A 24,177-nucleotide genomic window follows, 5' to 3' on the forward strand; every position below is an offset into this window, starting at 1 on the left:
TCTATAGATCTTTATCATGGAATTTTTGCAATATTTATGAAGGTTTAAATTCTTTAAGATAAAAAGTTGAGGAAGGAGGAATGCCTTCAACTGTGTGAGATTATTGGTATGTTTCCTTGTGATGTGATATTCGTCAAAGGGAATCACCTCTCCATCAGTTTTTCTTGCCCTCCCACTCTAACCTCCAGGTTAAATGTAAACCAGGGTAGTATAACGTGCTATCTCTCAGCAATACCATCTCCAGTTCAGACAGCTAGAGTGGCTAGGAGAACAGAAGGGATCATCTACCAGCTGGCTGCCCTGCTTCACCCTGCTGACCTCTGGTCCAAGCATCGCTGCAGGGTCCGTGATAGTAGACATGACCTCGTTGATTAATTCCATTGGAATATCCCCCATAACTCGGGGTTTCTTGGCCTCCTCTAGAACATGAGAGTCATTCATTTTCCTCTTTTCTCCTGTGATAATCAAAATAAAAGGGAAAACAATGGGGGATTTAAAACACAAAGCTGAGAAATAATACATTCCAACTAATTTTCTAACAACACTGATGGGTATGGAAGTCAACTCTCCATTTATCAGGGAAAGAGGTGGCAGTGGAAGGTGGAAAAGAGAAGGGTGGAGGTCACAATACCTTCTAACCACAGATCTATTCTAAATATTTTCTACTTTCTACGATAACTTTTTAACTTGATATATGAGTTACTACGGCATGTGTTTCTTCAATTGCAAATGCAAGAGGTAATTCTAGTTAACATTGGTTAATCATCTCTAATTTAGTTCCTTTGTGGTCCGAAAATATGGTCCATATGATGGCGAAATGTCAAAATTTTTTGAAACTTGCTGTATGGCCTAAAATATGACCAATTATTTGTAAATGTGTAGTGGCTTCTTGGAAAGAATGTGTATTTTCTGATTTTTAGGAGTAACGGTCTCTATAAATCCATTAGATTAAGTTTTTTGATCATGTTTCTATATCTTTACTGATAGTTTTGTCTGCTTGATCTATGAATTACTCAGAGATGTTTCTTCAAGCCTTGAACCACTGGCTGATTTGATGATTTCTCCTTGTAGTTCTGTATGAGGCAGAAGTGGTAGTACACCAGTTCTGAGCCTAGGCTTCAAGAAACTGTATATTTCTGCCTGCTCTCTGGTGCATCATCATAAGATGCATCCTCATAAGAACATGTTCTGTCCCAAGAAAAGGAAAAGAAGCCCAACGGTCCCTGGAGGGGTATGAGAAATATACGGAGCAGAGATGCTGCAGCTGAGGTGTTCTAGCTAAGGCAAATCCAGAAGAGAGCACCCAGTCAATGGGCAGCCACGTGAACAAGCCCAGCCAAGACTGAGTGAGGCTGACAGAGGTCAGCCAGCTGGCAGGCAACACAGAGAATGAGTGAGCTACGATAATAAAAGATTATGGTTTGGTTTTAAGACTCTGCATTTTGGGTTGGTTTATTACACAGCAATAACTAACCAACAGAATTCAAAGTAATTTCCAGCCACTAAAATCCTGAACGTGCGCAATCTATATTGGTCTGACTCTATCTTTGGTGCTCCTCAGATAATGGGGCTCCTAGGGCAGGTCACAGCCCTCTAATATGCCCCCTTAAGAGCTTACCTGGGTTCGCCTCAAGCCCAGAGGAGGCTTTGCAGGAAGGACTGGTACTCCCTCCATTTGGCTGCTCAAGGGAAGATGAGTTTGAATTGTATGAAATTGTCCCAGCCACAGGAGGTGGATTGATAACTGCCCCAAGAAAAGGAAAAGAGGGTATTAAATGACTCCCTTCTCAGACAATAAGAAACCAAGTGCACAAGACCATCCCATTCTTTTTCAAAAATGAGATATTTTATTTATTTAATAAAATAAATAAATGTGAGACCACCTTTAAAATAAATGCCGCAAGGCCAATGCAGGCATCAAGATAATAAAGACAGTAATGAATTATAACCGACTGAATAGCATAAGGATATCTGAGTCCATATGGATAAAATAACAAATGAACAAATAAATAAATAAGTGGGGATAAAGTAAAGCTCTCCTTACAGGAGAAGGCCAAAAAATAAATAAGGAAGGAGTGATAGAAGTTAGGGTAAAACAACATTTGGCAGCCAGCCTATAATAACTGATTCAGGGAAGAATCATCTGTACCGGCTAAACCTCGTGAGCACAATTTTGATGAAGACAGGGTAGTCTCAAACCATCTTCCCATGAAACCACTTTTTTTATTACAAAAGGAAAAATGGTAACACTGCAGTGGAGAAAGCTTGTCAACACCATCTTAACCAAGTAATCCAACTTAATGCAAACAATAAAGGGAGAGGCCAACATTACGTGCCTCCTGATGTGACGCAGAAATTGCTACAAACCACACGATTGAGATAAGAGGCAAAAATGGAAAGCAGCCTATAGATTAGACAATAATATTGCACGGAGGTTAAAATTCCTTCCTTTGATAACTATACTGTTGTTAAGTAAGAGAATGTCCTTGTTCTTGGGAGATACCCACTTAGGGTATTCTTAAGTCAGTAAAGGGGCATGACGTTTGCAACTTTCAAATAGTTTAGGAAAAAGAATGTATATAGAGAAAGAGACAGAAAGACAGAAGAGGGATGATAAAGCAAGAACCACAAAATGTTAACAATTGGTGAATCTGGGTAAAAGATATACGGTATGTAGGATTTCTTTGTCCTATTCTTGTAACTTTTCTGTTAGTTTAAGAGTATTTCCAAATAAAAAGTTCTCTGTTTTTCCCTAAAGCCATTGTTAGAAAATAGGAAGTTGCTTTGTGCTGCTGACTTGTAGCTGATGAGGTGAGAACTGACGAGGGATCCAAACATTCTCAGTGACACTGGTCACGTATAAAACATATGGCAGTGCAGACAGATGCCCAAAGAGAATGTTCATCTAAGTTTCAATGCAACCACAGTGCAGGCCTCAGAGGGCACTCCCAGCAGCCAAGAAAGTGATGGAACAAGGAAGCAGAGAGACCTCATCCAGAGCACTCCTAACTGAACAGCAATGGGTATGTAAAGAATCAGAATATACTAAAGTACCAGGCTACATGATTTTCCTTCAAACAGAAAACAGGACTTCCAAATATCAAAGGACACTGGAAAGATTCTACACAAAGAGGAAACTCTGGCGATTGTGAAGACATCTGAGTATCTTCAAAACTTCAGAGCCATCATTATGAAGGTCATTTATCATAGTTGCATAGATGTGCAGACATGCCAATTAAGTAGATGATTACATTCTTCTTCCCTCCCAGAGAACACATTGCAATTATAGTACAAGAGGAGGAGAAAGCCTGCTTCTGATGGCTTCAGGTAATAGTGAAGAGTACATTCCAGTTTAACTGGGTTACAACCCTAGCCATAGAAATAAACATGAAATTCCCAGAGGGTCAGAGACAACCTCTGCTATCTCTCTCCTGTGCTAGGACAGATAAGGAGCCGGAAGTTGAACAGACTGAGCGGGTGAGGATCAAGGGGGGTTTTTACACAGAGAGAAATCCTCTCCAGAAGACCCTCCAGAAAAGAACTGAGTTGACCCTATTGAATAGCTTTGATATCTCCCTGCATGAGGGAGGAAACTGTTCTTCACTGATTCCTCCCACAAGCATTTGCCTGTACCTTTGCAAGCACACAGAAGCAGTGCAACGTAGTGGTTAGAACTGTGGCTCTTAACATCGTGGCATAGCTAGGAATCAGACAGATCTGGGTGTGAAACCCAGTTCCACTACTTAAAAGCTCTGATTTTGGACAACTTGTTGCTCCTTTCTGAGTTTCTATTTCTCATCTATATAAAGGAGATCATAATTCCAACTCCTCAGGGTTTGTGCTAACGCTTTTTTAAAAATATGAAGCAAACTTCACAGGCAAGCAATTATGGGAAGTATCAGTTATTGCTATTGTGCAAAACTGGGTCTCCGACCATCCAGAAGTCACACTCATAGGAGAGAGAAGATGTACAGAAGAAACGGGGCTAGGAGAGCATGAGATAAGCATTGTAGGACACACTGGTTCTGAAATATTGCCGCACATCAGAATCACATTTAGAAGTCTTAATGTCCAGGCCACACCCTAAGCCAATTACACCACACCCTCTTGGGAAGGGACTCAGAAATCAGCATTATTTTAAATCACCGTGGGTGATGCCATTGTGCAGTCAAGTTTGAGAACTAAGGATAGGATCTATTCAAGGTTCTGTAAAAGTCTGGAAGGAAGGTGGAGGCTGGAGGGCGTGGGAGGAATTAGGAAAGAGTCTGTGGGAGAGATGTCATTTGAAAGCAAAGTGAGACAATGATAAGGTGAACAGCACAGGGAGATAGGGAGCAGTACAGAGGATATGCCCAGTCACCACAGAGAACACGTCCAGTAAAGGCTGACAGCTCAAGCCTGGAGGGAGTACGTAGTATGCACAGAAAGGCCCCAAAGCACTACAGGTTTTGGATGAGAAAAACATGAAATCATATTCTATGACCTAGGGTAAAAAAAAGAAAAAAGCACACAAAGATGTTTTGACACGTTTAGTAACAAGAATTCTAACAACAGGGGTTTGAACCAAACCAAAATACCTCACTTCTTAAGTACTCTGCTTTGTAGGGATTTAATTATATTTACACCCAAACATGGGCTCTAGATGAAAAAAAAATTTTTAATCACCTTCTCAAATGCATTGTGCTGAGTGAAAGAAACCAGACTCAAAATCCATGTACTGTATGACTCCATTTATATGATGTTCTAAAAAAAGGCAAAACTATAGGAACAAAAACCAAATCAGTGGCTGCCAGGGCTGGGGGTGGAGCAATGAATGGACTAAGAAGGGATACAAGGGGATTTTCTGGGGTGATGCAACTGTTCTATACTTCGATGGCAGTGGTGGTTACACAACTGTGTTTGTTACAACTCACAGAACAATATACTAAAAAGGGTGACTTCTACTGTATGTAAAATATTTTTCGGAAAAAATACCAAGAATGAAATTACCTTTGTTGGAGGTGTTACTAATGAGCTGCCATATCACACACTGAGCTAGAGCCCTACCAAAAACTCTGACATCAAAATCCTGCCTTCTGCCTTTCTCCACGGCCACATATAAATTACCACTTAGGCATCTCTCGCCAAACTTCTCTGAGTCTTCCTAGTGTGTGATTCTTCCTTCCTCACAAAATGCCCATTGATGCCCCTGGCTGATTCAAACAATGGCAAAGACGCCCTGGCCCCACTGGGAAGTACTTCACATCCTGAGACTCAAGACTGCTCTCTTCCACTCACCATCCTACCATTACCAATGACAGTGACTTGATGCACAAAACAGACAGCACAGATTAAGAAACCAAATTAAGAGATCAGGCCAGTGGTGTAGTGGTTCAATTCATGCACTCCACTTTGGCACCCGGGGTTTATGGGTTCAGATCCCAGGCACGGATCTACATACTGCTTATCAAACCACACTGTGGCAGCATCCCACATACAAAATAGAGGAATACTGGCACAGATGTTAGCTCAGTGACAATCTTCCTCAAACAGAAAGACAAAGATTGGCAACAGATGTTAGCTCAAGGCCAATCTTCCTCACCAAAAAAAAACCAGAATAAAAAAGAAATCAGACAGATTTGATTCTTGGGCATATCTGGCCATTGATCAAGAATATAAGTATCTTTAAAAAGAGCCAGCATTTGACTCCAGAGCTGGGCTACCTATAATTTTACGCCTCCCATGAAATTGTAATGTGCAAGCTAAGCAAACCCAACAGTTGGAGTAGTCATAGCTGTTCTTTTAACTGTTTGATTTGCACTTGCTCTCCTCATTGACAGAGATGTGGATGCAAGATTTGCCAATGTGTTTACTTTTTTGCTGGCTCAGTCTTCAATTTCTCGATGAAAAATACAAATAAATGCAGAGTGAGTTGCAACTAACATTTCCTGGTTGTTCTCTGATTTATGCAAAAAGAAATTTACCTGTTTGGATTCCTAGCTGGCTGGTTCTGGAAGAGGCTGAAAGAAAATCCTGATCCCAGATGGGAGAGTTTTGACTATAAACTTCTTCTTCTAACATGGACAGAAACCTAGACACAAGGAAAAAAGCAATAATAAGATCAAAAACTGACGAATAACTAGAAGGACAAAAGCCCGAACCATCTATGGCAATCACCTGACCACCAGCATCTCATCTTCAGCTCAGAAATACACCAGTGGATTATGACTCAAAGGACGAGGTAGTTGGCAGCACTGGTATGTATATTCAAATACAGAAATGCACTTCTGCAAATTTATTCTCTTTTGACTCTGCATAGATTGACACAACATAGACTGCACAGAGCATTACATCAGTGGCAACGCATTCCAGAGCAAGATTTCAGCCCTCCATGCAGCTGTCACTGTCACTGTCACCTTCATTACCATCACAAAAGCTGCTAACATTTGAGTGCACGCTTTGCACCTGCACTGTTCTGAGAACTTCTTATTGAATCCTCACATCAACCTAATAAGTTGCATATTTTATTTTTATTTATCACACATATGTAGCTCTTACTATGATAGACATTGTTCTAAGTGGTTGATATATATTAACTTGATCTTCCTAACAACCCTATAAGATAGGATCCATTATTATACCCATTTCACAGATGAAAAAACCTAATACAAGAGGGGTTAAATAACTGGTACAAAGTTCCACAACCAGTAAACTGTAGGGCCAAGATTAGAACCAGTGACTAATTACTCTACTTCTTGTCATGTTATAAACCAAACAGATCTCAAGTTTGGGCGGTCCATAGGAATCACCTGATACCCAAGCCCCACCTAGGCTTACTGAATCAGAGGCTGTGAGAAGGGGCCTGGGTTACAATTTTGATAAGGACCCTAGACAATTCTTATTTACACCAAAATTGAAGAACGATGATTAAAATACCAACACAAATCTATATTTCTGGTACCGGAATATCTTCCTGCAAGCTTTGTTTTAAGGCACACTAATTCTAGTGGAGGGGTATAGAATAATGGCCAAGAGCCTGGGCCCTAGAATCCATTTGCCAAGCCTACCACTTATTATTTGTGTGACTTTAGAACAAATTCTTAACTTTCCTCTTCCTCAATTTCTTCTTTTATAAGAAACTATCCCTGCATAGGGTGGTAGTGAGGTATAAGCTAACGGATGCTTAACATGGTGCCTGATCCCTAGGAAGTGCTCCATTCATTCATTCAACAAATAGTGACTGAACGCCTAGTTTGTGCCAGGCACTGTGTTAGGTGCTGGAAGGGCAGAGTGAACAAAAAAATCACCTTGCCCTCATGAAGTTTACATTGTAATGATGTAATACAGGTTACCTATGATAAGCCCTCTGTCCCTTCTCTGAAATTTTGAAGTCCAAAAACCCTTAAAGAAAGATTTTCCATAACCCATTTGGCAAAAAAATCTGACTGAATAGTTTTATGTATAAAACTATTTATAGTCTTTATAATTATAAATGGATTTGATTTGGGGGAACTGCCCCCACCCTGAGAGCTGTGATATATAGCACGTGTGTAATATTATCTTTATAAAATTTTTTAAATTTTGAATTGTGAAACATATCTAGTATCAAGGTTTTGCATAAGTGATCAAGGATCTGAATCATCATCATCACTATTACTTAACGTACCACTATTCTTTTCATTTATCAAATCCTGCAAGATTTAGATGATTTCAGGGGAGGGAGAGCTTGAGTTTTTGGAAGTGAAAACAGGTGGGAAAAGGTCCTGGGGTCTTCTGACTTTCTGCTTATAGTCAGAAGATTTAAGAACAAGGTACCATTTGAGTGAACGTGTACTCCCACTTGATATTTAAATCATGGTTTATAGAAATGGCATGAGTCACTTCTTCTTACTAAGAAGCCACTATTAACTTATGTTTTAAAACACTTTTGTATGTTTCTCATCAAACACAGAACGACTGACAGCAACAGGAGCTAAAATCCTTACGAAGATCACATTCTGATCATGCTGATGAGAGAGGGGGGTCATGAAGCCTTCCCCCTCTGCCTAAGCAGACCCTGCCTGTCCCTTACACAGCCCTCGAGATTTCCCCAAGTGCCTTCATCACAGAAGTAAATTTCCTTTCCTTTTCTAGGCTCCTTCTTTATCAGTCATTATATGATCAGAACACTCTTCACAAAGCCCTGCAGAGACTCACCAAAGAATGCCATTAATAATTTAGGAAAAGAATTACATGTATGTGTGTATTGTATATGCATAGAAATACATATAGTTATTTCATTATAATAAAGAACAGTCTCATATAATGACATGAGAAAGCGCTTGTTTATATACACAGGCTACAAAATTGTATGAAGAATCAAAGAACACGATACGCGGATCAAAAATAGAAATATCTAGAAACACTAAAAGCAGTTCAGAGTGGCAGGGCTACAGGTGGTCTTTTGCTTCTGTGTTCTCTCTTAACCACATTTTCATTGACATGTGCATTTATAACTTTTAAGATGAAATACAGACACAAACCTTTTTAAAAACAACCTTCTAAGTAGGTGGATAAAGGAAAAAGCACAAGTTAAAGCCAAGTGGAAGGAAGGACAACACACGAAGAGTAGGCAGACAAGGATGTAAGCCCTGGAAACGCATCTGAGACTCAGGGCAACCACACTGGGTGGCGTGAGGGGGGCTGCCGCTCCCCCGTTGAGACAGCGCCCAAGACTCAAACAGCACCTCGGGCCTCAATATATGTGATTCTGCTGCCAAATCTGTAAGTATAAATCCCTAAGAGCCTCAAATGTTGTCATCTTCAACGAAAAGGGACTTAACAGAAGTGGGTGGTAGTCTTACCCTACCATTAGCAATAGAGAAGAAAAGAAAGCAGCACTGATTTTTCAGCTCAACAGCATAAGCATGCCAGAACTATGGGTTGAAGGAACAAAACACACTATAATTAGCAAATATCTGCAAGAAGCAAAATGAATTTGCTATGGAAAAAAAAATTGTTACTTTGCAAGGTAATTAAAATTTTTCTTTAAGCACCATAAAAGGTGTGCGGGGGGGGGAGGGGGGTCCTCTTTGTCCCTTGGCTTAGAGACAGAATGACAACTATAATCTAAAAACATAGACTGCTGCTTATGCGGCAAGTGTAATAGAGAAATAAGTAAGAAAATTGCTTTAGTCTCTAAGCAAAAAGAGCTTAGACTAGTTAAAAGGCAGCCACTGAAATAATGGGCCTGCCCGGAGGTCATGAACCATTTAGGGTTGACACTCAAACTGCAGTTTCAGCACTTCTGAATCTTTCTCCCTGGAGGATAACAAAATGTTCACGTCATGCCTCAGTCTCATGTGCTGACTGCCTTAAGAAAATACCGAAAACCAGGAGGCTAAGATCTCTGTGCAAGTACTGGCTGTTTAGCTAAAGCTGATCAGAATTATCCATGACACCCTCCACCTAAGGCTCAGGATTTGTGTTAAACTGCAAGGGAATTTTCAGTCAACTTCTGTCAGAAAACCATTTTTTGTTGTTGTTTTGGACTGAACTTATTTTGAAAAATTAAAACTATCTTTCCTGAGACACAAATTGGGCAATCCAGTAGTATAACAATAATAAAAATCTAGTCTCTCAAAATAGGGTTTCGTCAATCTTTGGTCAAAGATCCTATTCTCTATTCTCTAGGTCAGCAGTTCTCAATGGCAGGCGGAGGGCTGGCTGTGTCACACCTAGACAGCCTTTTCAAATTTGAACTGCTACCTCTCTCACCAAGCGCTCCTCTAGGCAGAATGCCTGCTACAAAACGAGCTGTCTCATTCATGTCTCGCTGTCACTGCTCCATGGCAAGTTATCAACTGCATCCTCAGCTCTTCTTACCAGCAGCCTCATCAGTCCCTTAGTTAAATTTTTGGTTCTTAGCATTGAAAATGCACTGCCAAGGCCCATGGTGCAGCCCTGCAACTTCCTACTCCTTTCACACATTTCCTTCATTTGAAAAATATTTAAATGATTATTCATATGTTGGAGGTCTGGCAGATGCATGAAGCAAGGTGCACAAGAGCATGTATATTCTACAAGAAAGTGAGCACAGAGGTGCAAAGATCATTCTGAAGGAGGCCTCTCTATTCCTGTCCAGCCCAGCGTTTGGGGTCGAGTGTACAAAGAGCGAGGGGACAGGCGTACTACAGCTGAGGCAGGAGCGATTCGCCAGTCTTAGAAAGGGTTGGAGATCTGGGGAAAAACCAGCCACTTGAGTTCTCTTGCACCACTTCTGCGTAGATAGAAACTGCTTCTGCACACTCTCGCCCATCCTCCCCTGGATTCCTGGCAGCTGAAGATACAAAACAAAGCATTACCCCATTCTACGAGACTCAGAGACAACGACCCAGGTGGGACGAGGTGGTGATAAGGGAGCCAGGAGAGCAGTCAACACAAAGTCAAGCTAACGAGGTGGCTTGGAAAATACCCAAGAAAACTCACAAAGGGAGCTGAGGAGGAGGAGGGTCCCTTCTCCCTCCACCCCTGTCATTCCTGATCTTGTTACTGATGCTGGCTTTGGCATGGAGCTATCAACCTCCAGCCCTGGGATCAAACAAAGACCCGCAGGAGCACTCCCTTACTTTGGGAAATGGGTGAGGATTAGAGTTCGTTTCTCGAGTGGTAGTTTGTCTTTTTCCTGTCTTGCTTGTTCCAGGAGTTGTCGCCTCATAACAGTGAAGACGGAGCGAAGCAGTGTTCTCCCAAACACCTTGGTGGTTTCATACCGAGGTAGACTGTCACAGAACTGTGGCACATTGCAGTAACACAGCCACCTGCAACAAGAGGAGACAAGCACCATCAATATCCCTTAAACCCCTAGATCATCTGAAATATCTCATTACGGTTGCTCTCACACCATTAATCAGCAGAAGAAAACTGGGTCTGCAACGACAATCATATCCCTACCACTAGTACAACCTGGGAATTAGATTCCACACCCTTACACAACCACTTAGGTCCAATTTTAGTAAAATCCTTCTATTCTGCACCATTAGGCAGCGGGTCCTGCAGCCCTGGGAATAGATCCCTGCTTTGCCACTTAATTGGCTGCAGGACATTGGAAATTTAATTATATTCTTAAGTCTCCATTTCCTCATCTGTAAAATGCGGACAACAACAAGACCTACTTCACTGGGTTGTTATGAGCATTATATGAGATAATGCAGGGATGAGACATAGTGCAATTCAAGTTTCTGGCACATAAATGGTAGTTTAAATAAAAGGAGAAATTAAAGGGCAAGCTGAGGAAGTCCCTTTTGTGACAGAATCAGATTTCCACCATCTAGTCCTCTGAGTAAAATTTAAGGTTTCTTTAAAATGCCTACGCAGCATTCACATACCCCAAAGCCTTGGTGGGAAGATAAAGATCTTCAAGACTGTTCAAAACTCAGTCACAACGCAGGAAGTAATAAGCTTCCACCATCTGTCGCTTGGGTACATTTTTCAATGACTCAAAGTCAAAATGCGCTCTGGCATTGCACGAGGCTGGAAGGGTGCCCAGGCCCAGAGGGAAACTAGGGGATTTCTTGAGCTCTGACCACAGCTCTAGGGCACACCGCCTATGTAGTGCATACAACTCAGAAAGCTCATCCAGCCAAGAGAAGCCAGAAACTGAAAGTCTATTCAAAGTCAACTCGCTTTCTTTTTGGTCTCCCAGAGACGTGAGGTCTGCAATTCCCAGGCCCTGACAACATCAATTTACAGTGGGGGGTCACAGAGGGCAGCAGCAGACCAGAGAAGGGTCAGAAGCTTCAGTGCACAGATCCTGATTCCTTGTCAGCAGATCCCAAATCATCCTCTTCCAGGACAGGAGTGCTTTCCAAAAATAAAACCTCTCCTCCCTGTCTGCCTTCCTCTTCTCCTTTAAGGCAGGGGGAGGTGCTGTCATGTGCCCAAGCTGCTGAGAGGGCTCCCAAGGAACTTTTGACCCCTTAATAAACAGTGGAATTATATTAATTTACTCAGGCTTATTGACCGATGCTTTATCTTTTCTGTATGACCTCAGGTTTCCCGTGTGTGCGTGGTGGCGGTGGTGGTGGCGCTATTTCATCTTCGGGGAAGAAAACCTTCACTAGCATTGGTTCGCCTGCCTACATTCAAAATTAACCTGAAAACTCTGCTACTATTTCTATTCTTCTCTCAACTTTTTGGTCCTAATAATTTATACCCAAATGCCATTTTATGATTACAATACCAAAATGGGCATCTTCCATGCTGTGTTGTATCTTGTCAAGTCAGAAACAGTGATCTAGCAGAAAAAGCTAGGAAGTGCATTTATTTTATAATTCATAAGGCGCTCCATATAGAAATTGATCATCTTCAAGGCCAGTCTTTACTGGATGTCAGCCTGTGGCTACTTAATGAAGTTAAAGGACTGTGTAGAGCCAAAGGGAGGCCAGCTCCCGAGTAAGTAATTATTATTATCTTTTTACTTACAGTAAGGTTTTATTCACACTAGTAGTCTTTTAGTATTTAGAGACCATACCATCCCCTCAAATAACAGAAGATGTCATTACAAAGATTGACTGGAGAAATCGTTCTGTGGACTGAAACACTGTGCAGTTTGCTCTGCATTAACTTAAATTGAACATTAGTCCATGCAAAAATTTCCTTTGTTGTTTATGACAGCAAATCTTTACTTCTTTCTTGTAACGACAGGAAAGTTTCTTTTTTAAAGTTATTTTTTTCCAAGTGACTAATTATGAAATTACAAATCTAAGAGTTCAAGTCACAAACCTTAATAATCAGTTTGATTTCATGAGACTTAAGCAATCATAGACTATTTATAGGTCCTAATATTAAAAATATGTCCAATCTTCTGAAATGGAAGATTGAAGGATTTAAGGATTTAGCCCAGTACTGTCTATGATGATGGTAATGTTCTATTATCGTGCTGGTACAGTAGCCACCAGCCACACGGAACTACTGAACACTAAATGTGGCTAGTATAACTGAGGAGCTTAATTTTTAATGTTATTTAATTTTAATCAATTTAAAATTTACTTTTAAATGGAAAGTATGAAATATTTTTCCATTAAATACAACTTTTTTGTTTTCATAGGACTCCATTTAGCTTTAACCATTTAAAATTTATGAATGAATTGAGATGTGCCATAAGTACAAAATACACACTGGATTTGGATGATTTAGTACAAAAAAAAGAAATTAAAAATACATCATTAATAATTTTTCATATTGATTCCATGGTGAAATGATAATATTTTTATATCCTGGGTCAAATAAAACATAAACGTCCTGTGTCTATTTACTTTTCTAAATGTAGCTACTACAAACTTTTAAATTACACATGTGGCTCACATTTGTGTTTCATGTTACATATCTATTGGCCAGTGCTGATTCTGAGTCTAAGGAGCATTTCCATCCATGGAGGGGCCACAGATGTCTGGGACTCTACTTAAAACTGATGTTGTTTCTACTATAGCAATGGTAGGTTATAAATATTATCAAAAAATTATAAAATGTTATCATAAAGTGCTTAATAGGTCATTCACTTTTCCCAGGGTAGAGGAAGGGAGCATAGATTGTTATTATCTAGTAAAATTTTTCAAGTCATAGGTTTCCATTCATTTCTTCTAAGAATCATTTTTTATACCTCAGTTTATGCCTTTTAGTTTAGTTTTGTTTTTACTTCCAAGATCAATCTTATTTTGTAAGCCTATAAATTGCACAGTATGATAAGACAAGAAGACTGAGTCAATGTGGGGTGCTTTTTGGTGTTGTTTTAATAAATGACCTGCTCGTTGTGTGTAGTAAGACAAAAAGAAGGAAGTGGGAATCTGTGTGTCTTGTCTCTGCACACACGTTCCCCCAAAGACTTAACTGTAGGAAAAGATTTTCCCTAAATGACTGGTTTCAGCTCTTCTAAAAAGAAGAAAGGACAGTTCATTCACTTTTGTATGCCTAATAGAGATGACACAGGTATGCAATTTATTGATTGTTCAAAACTCTCTCAGATTTTTTACAGCATCACGATGATTTGCAACCACCTTACTTTCTTTAAAACCTGAATAGAACTGGAGAACTTGAGTACAGAAGACCCTGCCATCCGCCTTACCTGCTGGAATGAAAATCCTGAAGTCTTCTGGAATTAAGTGGCCTCCCCTAGTTCACCTGAACTAAAGGCTAGTTACTATTAGAGCCCAGACTACAAGCTGGGTCTCCTGTCCCCTAGTCCACTGTTCTTTCCATGCTCCCTGAAAAATACTGTCCTAGACTTACATGCCTAATTATGAATACTCAGTAAGTAGTGACGGGCTACACTTCATAGAACAGTGGTAACATAAAACTGTTTCACCAAAACCAACTTAGTTACATCTAACTTGCCCTGTATTCTTATAAAACATCTTACCATTATAGGGATGACCTTTAACCTTCAGAAGTTCTGTATGACTCAGAATCTAAGACTAATTACTTGCTCCTTTCCTTTAGCAGATTCTGTAGGTCAGACGTATTTTAAGACATCATATTCTTCTGACACTTTATTTTCAAGTTATTTCTTCATGGAATTATATTAGTGCACCATCATGAAATTCAGGGAACGTTCAAAAATTTGTCCAGATTATTTTTCTAAAACCACAGTGATTTCTGGGGGATATACATAATGCATATTTAATATATACTCACAATTATTAATATTAAGTATATGTTAACATTAACATGTCAAATATTTTCCATACATAAAATATTCACAATTTTCCTTTATTCAGAACAGAGCCTATAAGTAATTTAAGTAGTCCTACTGTTCAATGTGTGTTTAATTTTTTTATTGGATAAATCTTCACAGGTTAGCTTTGTAATGAACATAATTATTTTCTGAGTCCACTCTTTTCCACAGAGAACCCTATTTCACCCCATTTTCATGCTGACGTGTGCCCCCAGAAGTGTTTGGCCCCTTTGTTGTAATTGCTACAACTGATGTAAATAATACGCTGAACCAGTACTCCAGGTCCTGAGGCTCACTTACACATCAACATATCAGCCTAGTGCTCCCTGCAGCCTGAAATATTACCCATTTTTCAGAAGATTAGTATCCGTGAGACACCACGTTGTAGTGACGTGTGTTTTTTTTTTAATTCCCAAGTGGTCAGGACAGCGAGGTTTTACTCTGAAACAATTAGTGATGCTCATCATTTTCAAGGGTGTTTCTCTCTACTTCCCTTTCTTCATCAACATGGTGTGAGGATGAGGAAGCGGGGGAGGTGAGTGCTGTCTACCTTCATTTCCTTATTTATTATTAACAGTGGCTCTCGGTCTACATTCCACCTAGAAATCAGCAGGTTTCAGAACTCATCAGGGTGTATTCATTTCAGTCTCTCAGCGGGTTTCTCTTCACCATTGTCAGACTCCACTTTTCCCCCTTCTCAGCTAGATAGAGCTAGACAGAACTCTGCTGCTATCTTTCTATTCCCTGTTATCTTAGTTTCTAAAGTGATATTCAAGTAATTACACTCTCGTTCAACTGCACGCGCTCTAGCTTAAGAGTCCTACATTGGCAGTGACTGAGTTTCAGAGAACAGAGGGTGTGGGAGGAAAACGATGACTAGCATCTTCCCAGCACCTATTCTGTGTGCCAGACACTATGCACAAACCACCTCCTGGAACACTCACAACACTCATGAGACTTGGACAGAGGAAGAAACTGAACATCAAGGAGATGAAGCGACTGGTCTAAAGGGCACAGAACAAGGGAGGGATGGAGCCATGATTCAAACCCATCACCCATTCCAAAGCTCACTTTCTATTTTTATTACTCCTTAAGGATTTATAAGTGCTACCCGTTTCTTGGTAATTCCCAAGTGCTTACACAGCATTTTTATTCTGTTTCCTAAAATATAGTAATATCTCCTATGCTGTTTCATATTGACTTCTCCTTCTTGATGAAACAATTTTTCCTCTGTTAAGACTGGCAAATACCTTGAGAGGTTTGGTTTTGACAAATATTCAGCTTTGTCAACTGTTCACAGATGGAGTCAAAAGATATATATTTTTGAGAGATTTATTATCGCAACTCATAAACAACAATTACAATAATATAGGAACTATTGTTAACATAAAACTCAGAAAAGAAGGTATAGAAATGAAAATATAATTTAAAAATGGATTTTGAAGAATTCTGTAATTTCTATAAAAGTCTATTAAGAGAAAATACTTTATCTTGAATTGTATATATTATAAAATGAGGCAGGAGGGAAAGGGGGTATTACTCATGAAATCAGGTCAGTGATCAGAGAGGAAAGCCTATCTAAAATATACCCATTCCTATGTCATCTGCTGTTACAGAAAATAACCTGTGTTTAAGTGGTCTTTATAGGCTATCGACAAAACATTGCCTACTTTAACTCAGGAAAAAAAAAAATGCACACACACACACACACACACACACACATATATAAAAGCTCCATAATATCCCCTGAAGCAAGTCTGATGTGCCGATGAAATATAAATGGGAAAAGTTATAAAAAAGGTGAATTGAATGGATAATCCAAGTCACTCTCTTACCTAAATGAAAATAAATGTAGGTCATTCTATTTTGCACGGCCCATCTTTAAGATTTTTAAAGTTAATTCTATTCTTCTGCAGTTCATAAGCAATAAAAATAAATTCCCACTTTAGAAAAAGATATATGTACAATCCAAGAATATCTGCAGAGTTTGATGCCCACCGACAGGGAAATGGTTAGGTAAATTACAGTACATCGACTCAATGAATTACAATGTAACCAGTAAAATGTTTGATATGATGTTAGGTGGGGAGACAAAAGGATACAAATTCTATATTCTCTTTCATTCTAACTAATGTAAATATTTATTTAAAGGAACCAAGACTGGAAGACAACATGTATAATGATATTAGTTCCATCATGGGACTGGGACTAGGGTGACCTCTTTTTCTTTAAAAAAATTCTTTGGGGCCCAGCCTAGTGGCACAGTGGTTAAGTTCACACATTCGGCTTCAGCGGCCCAGAGTTCGCCAGTTCAGATCCTGGGTGTGGACATGGCACCGTTTGGCGGGCCATGTAGTGGTAGGTGTCCCACATGTGAAGTAGGGGAGGGTGGGTGCAGATGTTGGCTCAGGGCCGGTCTTCCTCGGCAGAGGGAGGAGGATTGGCAGTGGATGTTAGCTCGGGGCTAATCTTCCTCAAAAAAAATTCTTTAACACTATTATATTCATGGTCATTGCTTTTTTTTCCTGAAGAAGATTAGCCCCAAGCTAACATCTGCCACCACTCCTCCTCTTTTTGCTGAGGAAGATTGGCCCTGAGCTAACATCTGTGCCCGTCTTCCTCTACTTTATATGTGAGACACCTGCCACAGCATGGCTTGACAAGAAGTGATAGGTCTGTGCCCAGGATCCAAACTGGCGTACACCAGGCCGCTGAGGCAGAGCACATGAACTTAACTGCTGCACCACTGGACCAGTTCCCATTGCTTTTTTTTAATGAGTGAAGTATCTATATAATAATTACAGAGTCTACTATAGTTATCTAGATCAGCAATGCTCAATAGAACTATAATGCAAGCTACACACGTAATTTTAAAGATTTTATTTTTTCCTTTTTCTCCCCAAAGCCCCCCTGTACCTAGTTGTATATTTTAGTTGTGGGTCCTTCTAGTTGTGGCATGTGGGACGCTGCCTCAGCATGGTTTGATGAGCAGTGCCATGTCTGCGCCCAGGATTCGAACCAACGAAACACTGGGCCGCCTGCAGCGGAGCGCGCAAACTTAACCACTCGGCCACGGGGCCAGCCCCTACACATGTAATTTTAAATTTTCCAGCAGTCACATTAAAAAAGGAAAAAGAAACAGGTGAAATTAATATATTTTATTTAATCCAATATATCCAAATTAGTATAATTTCAATATATAATCCATATAAAAAGTATTAATGAAATATTTTATATTCTTTTTTTTGTGCAGTCTTAGAAATCTCAATTCATACTAGCCACATTTCAAGGGCTCAATAGCTACACATAGCTAGAAACTATTGTATTGGATAGTACAGGTCTAGATGGTTTGGATCCCTCACCTCCAAAACATTGTGATATTAATGACATGTAGAAGTCTGGGGAGTGAAATTATAGAGACATTCTCTCTGAATTTGCAGAGTCACTGTGATAACTGGGCAACCCTCTGCTTGCAGAGACAAGTAGCAATTTTATGTCTGCAATGTGCTCTATGGGGCCAAAGGGAAAGAACTAGTCATCTGATTACCTTGTGTAGTTTTCTTTGTATCCAGAAATATCATCATTGGGAGATCGCAGTCTTCGTTGAGATGGTGCCTCCAAATGCCAATAGTTGATGCGGTTTAGGAACATTTTTGCCAACTCAACTATTGTTTGCTGTTCTTTGGATGGCAGGTGACTAAATTTGTACTGTACGAAGTTATTCACACCCTTAAGAGGACAGAAAGTAATTTATTCATGCAGCTATGCAATCATACTAATTCTGAACACCCACACAGTCAGCCCCATTGGCGGGGTTTAGCAAAAGAACAGACATTTCTCTATTCACAAAATCTCTTCCTTGTCTCTATTAGAAAACAAGAATGCCCAGAGGGAATCGTGCCTCAGAACACAGTGGATGAAAAGTGACAAGACAGGGGGGCTGTGAGTAGCAATTCTAAGCCTCCTGCAATCCTGAAGCGTTAAAGAGAAAATCAAAATCATGCACTGAAAGGATGGAAACCCCTTAAACAGTAAAATATGATTATTTTGCAGAATAATTCTTGCTGTACTATCAACACAGTAGCTCATGTATGATGAGGTTCCTGGATAAATATAACGTTTTCACATGACCAAAATTTTAATCAAAAGGCTGCTAGCATGCCTTCCATTGAACTAACCATTAGAATTTAAACTCGTTATCATCACTCTTTCGGTTCAGCAAGGCTACCAAAAAAAAAATTCTCATTCAAAATTATGAGCTTTTAAAAGAATCTGTGAATTAATTTAATCTTTCTGCAGAACAGTCTCATCTAATCTAATTTCAAATAACAGAACAATGAATTCTTATTTAATAGAGTTTGGAGACAAAATAAAATTTCTTCTACTGAAAACTGATAAAAATACATTTATTTGTATTTGTAAAGACTCTGATATCATGTCTTCTGTAATCATTCTCATCAAGAAATTCAGTCAAGAGTATCTGAGATTGATTTAGGTGAACAATGATAGGCTAAAAAGAGATGCTGATGAGAGATACTGACAACACCTGCCAGAAAAAGTCTACGCATGTCAACAGATTCCTGTGTAAATCGGCTTCTTTCCAGGAATTATAATGTAGCAGGAAGTCGATTTCTGGATACAAAATCTCATTTCTTTTTTGTGTTTCTTTGCGTGACTCACAACGTTTTTCACATTGCTACTGAATTCCCTCACCTCAATAGGCTTTTTCAGACAGTGCCAAACAAAAGGACAAAGACTTAATTTTAAAACATCAACACCCAGAAAAAGCACATTTCGTGTGTTCTTACGAACTGCACGTTCTACTTAATTTTTTTCTTCCTCAAATACACAAGGAATTCTGAATATACAGCAACCCTAAAAGGCAAAAAAGCTAGGTCATTTATTAAATTAAGTATTCACTTCTGATCCAAAGGGTCCAAGATAATTTCTACAGACTTGTGACCATCTCTAAGCCAGGTAAGGAAGACGGAAGGAAGATGTGCATAGAGATGGGAAGGAAGATTAGTAGGTTTGTTCAGCCTTAAAGCAATAAAAAACAGCTTCTCTTTTTTCTTTTTTACCTGTTCAATACTAGGTTTTTCAAATGGGGGTTTCTTCTCCAAAGAGCCTTCAACCACAGGTTTTCCTCTTTGTAAAATAGACTTTCTCAAGAGCTACAAAGAAATCATTAAAAAAAAGTCAATCATTGTCTCTCTCCATCTCACACACAAATACACACAGCCTTTGAAGAGAAGTCACCATATTCTACTTACCTTCACCATATATAAATAAATCCTTAAATCAATAAAATGGGTAACTACCAGGTAACCCATGTTTGCCTTCACATCCATGACTGGAGCCATGAGAACGAGACACCTTTCCTGCTCTGGATGGCCTAGAGGACCCAGCAGTGGCCACTGGACACCTCTATCCCACTCAATTCCCCCCCACCCCGGCCGCCCAATTCTGGCTTCCACTGACCCGGATGCTTGGTATGCATCACACACACTTTGCACATGCCCATCTAGGCCCCTGAAGGTGTGGTGACACTCTGAAGGGTCTTATTAAACCCCTAAAAGGCCGAGGTTCATTCTGGACAAACGAGGCCGGGGAGAGGGGCTGTCTGTAGCAGCTGTATGTCATACGCATAATCTAGGGCCCAGGCTCTTTGGGAAGGAATTCTGCAGGGCTCTCAATTGGCAACTTTCACTGTCACGGTCTTTTTTCATTTCCTCTCCATCTGCAGAATGCAGGCCAAGTGTTCTGGTATCTCAATGCCCACAAAACAAAACACTGCTCTTAATCCCTGCCACTGGAATTTAAAGGCCTCAAAGAGCAAATATCAGAGAGAAAAGGGAACACAGAGCCACTAATCCAGACAATTTGAAAATAAATCTAACATTGAAATTGTTTACCTTCAACCGTTGCTTGAATCTTCTCTAGATGTGAGCCAGTTATGATATATGACCATATATTTATTTAAGTTACATCTTCCCTCCTTTCTCACTTGGTGTCTTTTCAATAGAAACAAAATATGTCATCCATTCTCCCAGGAGTTAATGGAAATGGACAAACTCCCAAGGCTGAAGATCATCATGTGTCCCCAGTGAGCTGTGTCTTACAAGGGCCTCAATTCCTTCTAGGTGTGCCATATAAATTATTATTATTTTCTTTATTTTACTTTATTTTTTCCTTTTTCTCCCCAAAGCCCCCCGGTGCATAGTTGTATATTCTTAGCTGTGGGTCCTTCTAGTTGTGGCATGTGGGACGCTGCCTCAGCGTAGTTTGATGAGCAGTGCCATGACCGCGCCCAGGATTCGAACAGACAAAACACTGGGCCGCCTGCAGCGGAATGCACAAACTTAACCACTCGGCCACAGGGCCGGCCCCTAAATTATTAACATGGGCATCTGTTGACCTTTCAATGTATTATGCCCATCTTTACAAGAATAAATGTGAGGTCACTGTACGCATTTCTAAGGATAAAGATTGATCATACAATTTAAATACAAATAATTCTGGCTGCCTACTTTTTTTGCCCAGTTAAAATAAGACCATTTTGGAACTGGGCCCATTAGGGGTTTCAATTTAGAGATAAACTGCTGGATTGGGGAGATACTGAATCTCAGTTTCTTCACCTACAAAAGGATGGAGGTGGGATAAGTGGGTATATAAAAAACTTCTAATAATAGCAGCAAGCATTTGCATCCTTACTTTTGCCAGCCACTCTTTGCAGTTCTTTACATGTATTATCTCATTAACACTCATAAGAAGCTTCTGAGGTAGGTACTAGTGCTGTCTGTATTTTACAGAGAAGGAAACCAAGGGAGAATGACTTGCCCAAGGTCACAAAGAATAAGGATTTAAACTCAGATAGCTGGGCTCCAGAGTCACATTTACAGGATAAAATGAGCTTTAGGAAGCAGCTTTTCGTTGAGTTTATTTTCAACATCTAAGACTAAAGTTTTTTAAATGCTACGAAAATGTGTAAGACATTTTAATTTCATTATTGAGACACATGAGACACAGGAACTGCCTTTCAAAAGCTAAGGAAAAGATGATTTATAACTCACTTGCCCGGAGAATAATTTTAGTGGGGAGGAAGCGGGGAGAATGCTAAATATTTTGGATTTTGTTCCCACAAGCAAATGTATTTGCACTGTTAAAGATGAGGGATGTAAGAAAGAGAGAGAGAAAATGCACTTCAAAGCAGAGCAATGCTTTCCGGCCTGTTTGGTTGGTTATAAAGAGAATCAAGAGGAGGCTGACAGGATGGAAACCTTGACACCACCTTCATGTCTAACAGGGTGGTGGGGGACTGCCAGGGAACTTAGTGCCCAGACAAATAATAGCTGCAGTCATGCAGATGTTGTTTTTCTTCAACTAAGGTCTTTTTCCAAAGAAGCTCTAAACAGTATGAACCTGCCAGGGTTCAATCGGGATGACTCAGGCCTCACATCCATGTCAACAAGTTCTTACCTGGTGTAGCCTAGAGCCTGCTAATGGCTATGGGGAAGTCAGTTGTCCATCCCCAACCCCCCTCTTTCTACCCCACCTCCACCATTAACCTTTTTAGACTCAATATCCCCACATGACCCACATTAACAAAATGAGAGAAGAGATGAGAAAATTATGTATCAAGTAAATTCAGACAAAAAAAAAAAAAAGCTGTAGGAATTGGGCACAAAATTTGCACCGAGACTCCTAGTAGCCAAAGCAAAAGAGGAAACTCAATGGAAAAACTGATCCGTTCTTGTCATATAAAATGAAGCACAGTGCTCATTAGAAGAGGCAAACTCCTCCTGGCTGTAAGCTCTGAGCTTTTTGTTTTGTGCTTGTTTCTAAAGATCCTTATAAGGGTTACACAATACAGCATAATCAATAGGTCCCTCAGTAGCAGGTTTACTTTTTTTACAAAATTATTCCTTCTGTCAGCCTCCTTTATGAATCTATTTTTGGCAACCTGAAGTTTTCCTATCCATTCCCACCACCAGTTCCCCTCCCACATCTGTCAGTCCTGACTGCAATCAGAAGCTGAGGGAGACGTATATCCATGGAAAGGGAGTGGACGTGACCCAAATGGAGCTGAGGAGAGGCAGAAAGAGGCAGCTGTGGGAAGCAGAAGCAGTAATCGGTGACTGCTGTCAACAAGGCACAGAGAACAGCAGTAAGATGCCAAGACACATCTAGAAATTTTTGATTCCTCCTCTTGAAGCCTAAGACTGAAAGCCTTAATGCCACCCCTCCAACTGCTTCCCCTCCCGCCTCCCTTTGCTCACTGGGCTCCACCATGCTGGCCTCCTTGCTCTTCCTACATCACACTGAGCTCACTCTGTGCACAGGCTAGATGCCTGTCTTTCCACTGCCTGGAAGACTCTTCCCCCACCCCTTTTCAGGGATGGCTCCTCTCCTCAAACTCGGGTTTCTGCTCAACTGTCATCTCCTCAGAGAGGCCTTTCCTACCTACCCTTCCTTCTGATCATGTCCCCTACCCACCACCATCCCTGCCATTCTGATTCCACTTACCCTACTCTATTCTCTTCACAGCACTTAGCACCATCTGCAAATACACTATTTACTCGTTGATTGTCTGCCTCTTCTAGTGAAACAAACTCCACAGGGCAGGGACTTTGTCTTGCCCACTGACCTGTGCCTCATGCCTACATGAGCGCCATGCACAGAGCAGGTGTGCAGTAAGTATTTGTTGGATGAATGAATGGTTGGGTGGATGGAAAGAAATCTATTAGCATAAGCAAATAAAGAGATTCAGCTTTGCACACAAGGATGAAGGCTCTCAAGGAGGGAGATGTGTTCAACGTATGATGTGTCATTTTAGAGAAGCCCTCATGAAGAAACACATGCTTCAGCAAACCGTGAGGGCAAAACATGTCATGAGCTGAGAGCCTTCCCACCCATGACCCGGTGTACAGAAACTGAGCACATCTGAACAATGAGAGAAAGAAGAAAAGCGTTTCAAAATGTTAAAATCTCACCTTGAATAGGTAGAAATAAACTTGTTTGGTATCTGCATCTTCTTCCTTGTGGACACAGGTGAAGAGATATTCCACGTCCAACACTATTCCCAGGAGTCTGTTCATTTCTTCCTCTGACACATTCTCCAGGTGGGAAACGTGGGCAGCTTACGACAAAGATCAAAGGAATATATGAGAGAAGTTAGTTGGAAACCACAAAAATTCTTGACTTTATAATGGAAAGTTCTCTCTCACAAACCTTCTGGAACACCAATCCATTAGACCCCGTTATAAATAGAGGAAATTTCTGAACCCCTATAAAATCTAAGTCTTCTCACAAAATTGACTTATAATTAGGAGACTGCTACCTTGTTGAGCCTTAGCCTTCCCATCCAAGACCAAAAATGAACCAGCAGCTAATGTATTCTAACAACGTAAAGTTTAAAATCCAGAACTTGTTGGCACCAAGTCCGGTCACGTTAGTGTTAAATTCCTATGTTTCCACATAAGCAAATT

At 40.3% G+C, this 24,177-nt stretch overlaps 1 protein-coding gene across 1 annotated transcript in view; it reads right to left on the reverse strand.

The window, feature by feature from the left end:
* KAT2B (lysine acetyltransferase 2B) overlaps positions 1 to 24,177 on the reverse strand; it is a 94,945-nt gene that overhangs the window by 24,596 nt on the left and 46,172 nt on the right. The window contains exons 4-10 of the mRNA XM_046640543.1: positions 23,683 to 23,828; positions 19,771 to 19,863; positions 18,237 to 18,418; positions 10,587 to 10,778; positions 5,964 to 6,070; positions 1,619 to 1,744; positions 319 to 455 (exon numbers count right to left, since the gene is read on the reverse strand). Coding sequence (XP_046496499.1) covers positions 319 to 455; positions 1,619 to 1,744; positions 5,964 to 6,070; positions 10,587 to 10,778; positions 18,237 to 18,418; positions 19,771 to 19,863; positions 23,683 to 23,828 — 983 coding nt within the window. The remainder of the gene's footprint in view (positions 1 to 318; positions 456 to 1,618; positions 1,745 to 5,963; positions 6,071 to 10,586; positions 10,779 to 18,236; positions 18,419 to 19,770; positions 19,864 to 23,682; positions 23,829 to 24,177) is intronic.

The sequence above is a fragment of the Equus quagga genome, chromosome 1 (genome assembly GCF_021613505.1).
Source record: "Equus quagga isolate Etosha38 chromosome 1, UCLA_HA_Equagga_1.0, whole genome shotgun sequence".
NCBI classification, from domain to species: Eukaryota; Metazoa; Chordata; class Mammalia; order Perissodactyla; family Equidae; genus Equus; species Equus quagga.